Source organism: Herpailurus yagouaroundi, unplaced genomic scaffold (genome assembly GCF_014898765.1).
Source record: "Herpailurus yagouaroundi ecotype Mexico unplaced genomic scaffold, PumYag 29, whole genome shotgun sequence".
In the NCBI taxonomy this organism is placed as follows: domain Eukaryota; kingdom Metazoa; phylum Chordata; class Mammalia; order Carnivora; family Felidae; genus Herpailurus; species Herpailurus yagouaroundi.
In genome coordinates this window covers 76609742-76611971 of record NW_024412377.1, presented here as the reverse complement: position 1 = coordinate 76611971, position 2230 = coordinate 76609742, and the positions used below count along the sequence as shown (strand labels likewise).

Here is a 2230-nt window from a genome sequence, read left to right as displayed (position 1 = left end):
AAAGAAAGAAAGAAAGAAAGAAAGAAAGAAAGAAAGAAAGAAAGAAAACACAACAGAAACTTACCTTCAAATAGGGACCCCAATTGGTATTTTCCACTAAAAAATTTTGGCAGTGAAAATACAAGTGCTCCCAGTCCTATCATAAAGGATGCAAATGCAAGCCACCTTGGTTTGTGTCCTCTTTCACCAAAGAATGACACAAATAAAGACAACACACAGAATGAGATATCATAGCTTGATGATATCAGGCCCGTCAGGGAACTCTTCATTTCATAGCGCTTCTCAATAGTGGAAATGCTAATATTTACGAGGCCATTTACTACAATACCTAAAAGAAAGAAAAGAAGATTTATGTGCATGATTTTTATTAACTTTACCATACAGATTATGATTTTCAACAAAATGTACTAAAGTTTGATTGTGACTAAAGTGTGGCTGTTCATTTACTTTGATTTTTTTTTAATGTATCAATTTCAAAAGTCTCAAAGTTAGCAACTCAAACGTACTTCCTTACAAATGAGTTTGCTTTTAAATAGTATACTCGTGAATTTTCAGGTGTTAAATAAAATTGATGCTTACTACATACAAAATGTAGCTGACTTCATTTTTCTTTATATGACAAATAAAAAGTCAGACTGGTAAATCCTAATGAAGCCAGTTTGCTACAGAGATTCCAAGAGTACCATACTCTCATGGACTTCATTCAGGAAAGTAAAAAAAATTACAGGTGACTCCAGAGGTCATTAAAGTAATGCTCAATTGCTTCCAAGGTTGTTCAATTCTTAGACATATTTATATATAACTAGAGTTCTTTGCCTTAGTCTTAAGAAAGGTGAAATTGAGCTCTCAAACCTCCTTTCTTCTAACACTTTTATAGACCTTAACGTTACCATTTAAAAGGTCCTAGAGCAAAACTAAACACACAGCAAGAGTGTTTTCAACAATGGCATTCTAAGTCATATGCAAAGTAAGCAAACAAAAAAAGCACACTCACTCTGCTTATTATAAGTCTGATGGAAAAATATAAGGTAAACAAGGAAAACTGGAAATCCAATTTTGACTGACTTAACAAAAAAGTCTTGTCCAGATACAGATTAAATTTACAATTTAAACATTAATATAAATTGAAAATAAGAAACATCTGATCAAATTACAAAGTTTGAAACTAGATAACCCCTTTTACTTAAGAGGATACCATGAACTGTTTTCATTTGTTAATTAACAGAGTATACACAAGCCATGCTTTCTACAGTTTCTTTAAATTTTGCTTAAGACTGTAACTGGAAATGTGTTGCAATACAGTTGATATAACAAGCTTTAAAAGTTCTACCATTAAACTCATTTTACTTTTATGCCAGCTTAGTAAGTCAAAAACCAATTTACAATTCTTAAAATTTCAAGGTAAAGTGTCTAATGAACCTAGGAATGACATGCTTATAAGGAATCTGAGAATATGAAAATTTCCCTAACCAAAAATCAACTCCTCCCCAACACCCCCCCTTCCAAAAAAAAATCAACTTCCCAGCACACTTACCATACTGATTAAAAGTCACTCATTAAAACTCATTGCCTTTATGGTAAAACTTCTCTGAAAAAGTACAATTGTAAACTCTTGTAGAGGCATAGCACTTTAAGCCTATGAATCCCACTCTGAATTCTATGCTACACAAGTTCTAAGAACACTGCTTTAAAAAAAGAAATTCCCAGAGATATTGCATACTGTATCTCTCAATTGTATATACATGAAGATAGGAAGCACATTAGGTGATTAAGTGCTATGAGAAGTCCTGTTTATGATTGAGAAATTCTAGGTTAAGTCAACTAACCTGACAAGTTTGGACTTTTATGGTTTTGGGTTTTTTTTTTTTTCCCAAGCACTTCTTAATATACCATGTAAATGGTCCTCCCAAGGATCATGTCTGAGAAACATGGTAATAATCCAAACTCAATGACAATAATTCAAATTTAAACTGAAAAAAGAATTTATTGGATCACCTTCATCTAGGATTATGCTTCTTAAATTGGGGACCTCTGGGTAGATGTAGCTCTAAGCCAAAACTGACACATTTTTCTAAGAGTGCCAATAATATCTGAAAATGATTTTAAACAATATTTTATAATAGATGTATGTATTCTGGAATAAATGATGTATTCTGGAATATAGAAATTTCAGCCTATGTTTTCAACGTTTATTTATTTTTGGGACAGAGAGAGACAGAGCATGAACGGG

The 2230-nt window shown here is 32.2% G+C and overlaps 1 protein-coding gene across 1 annotated transcript in view; it reads right to left on the bottom strand.

Annotated features, from left to right (window-relative positions):
- Window positions 1-2230, bottom strand: part of SLCO4C1 (solute carrier organic anion transporter family member 4C1) — a 74212-nt gene that overhangs the window by 69615 nt on the left and 2367 nt on the right. Inside the window, exon 2 of the mRNA XM_040447734.1 lies at window positions 65-328. Coding sequence (XP_040303668.1) covers window positions 65-328 — 264 coding nt within the window. The remainder of the gene's footprint in view (window positions 1-64; window positions 329-2230) is intronic.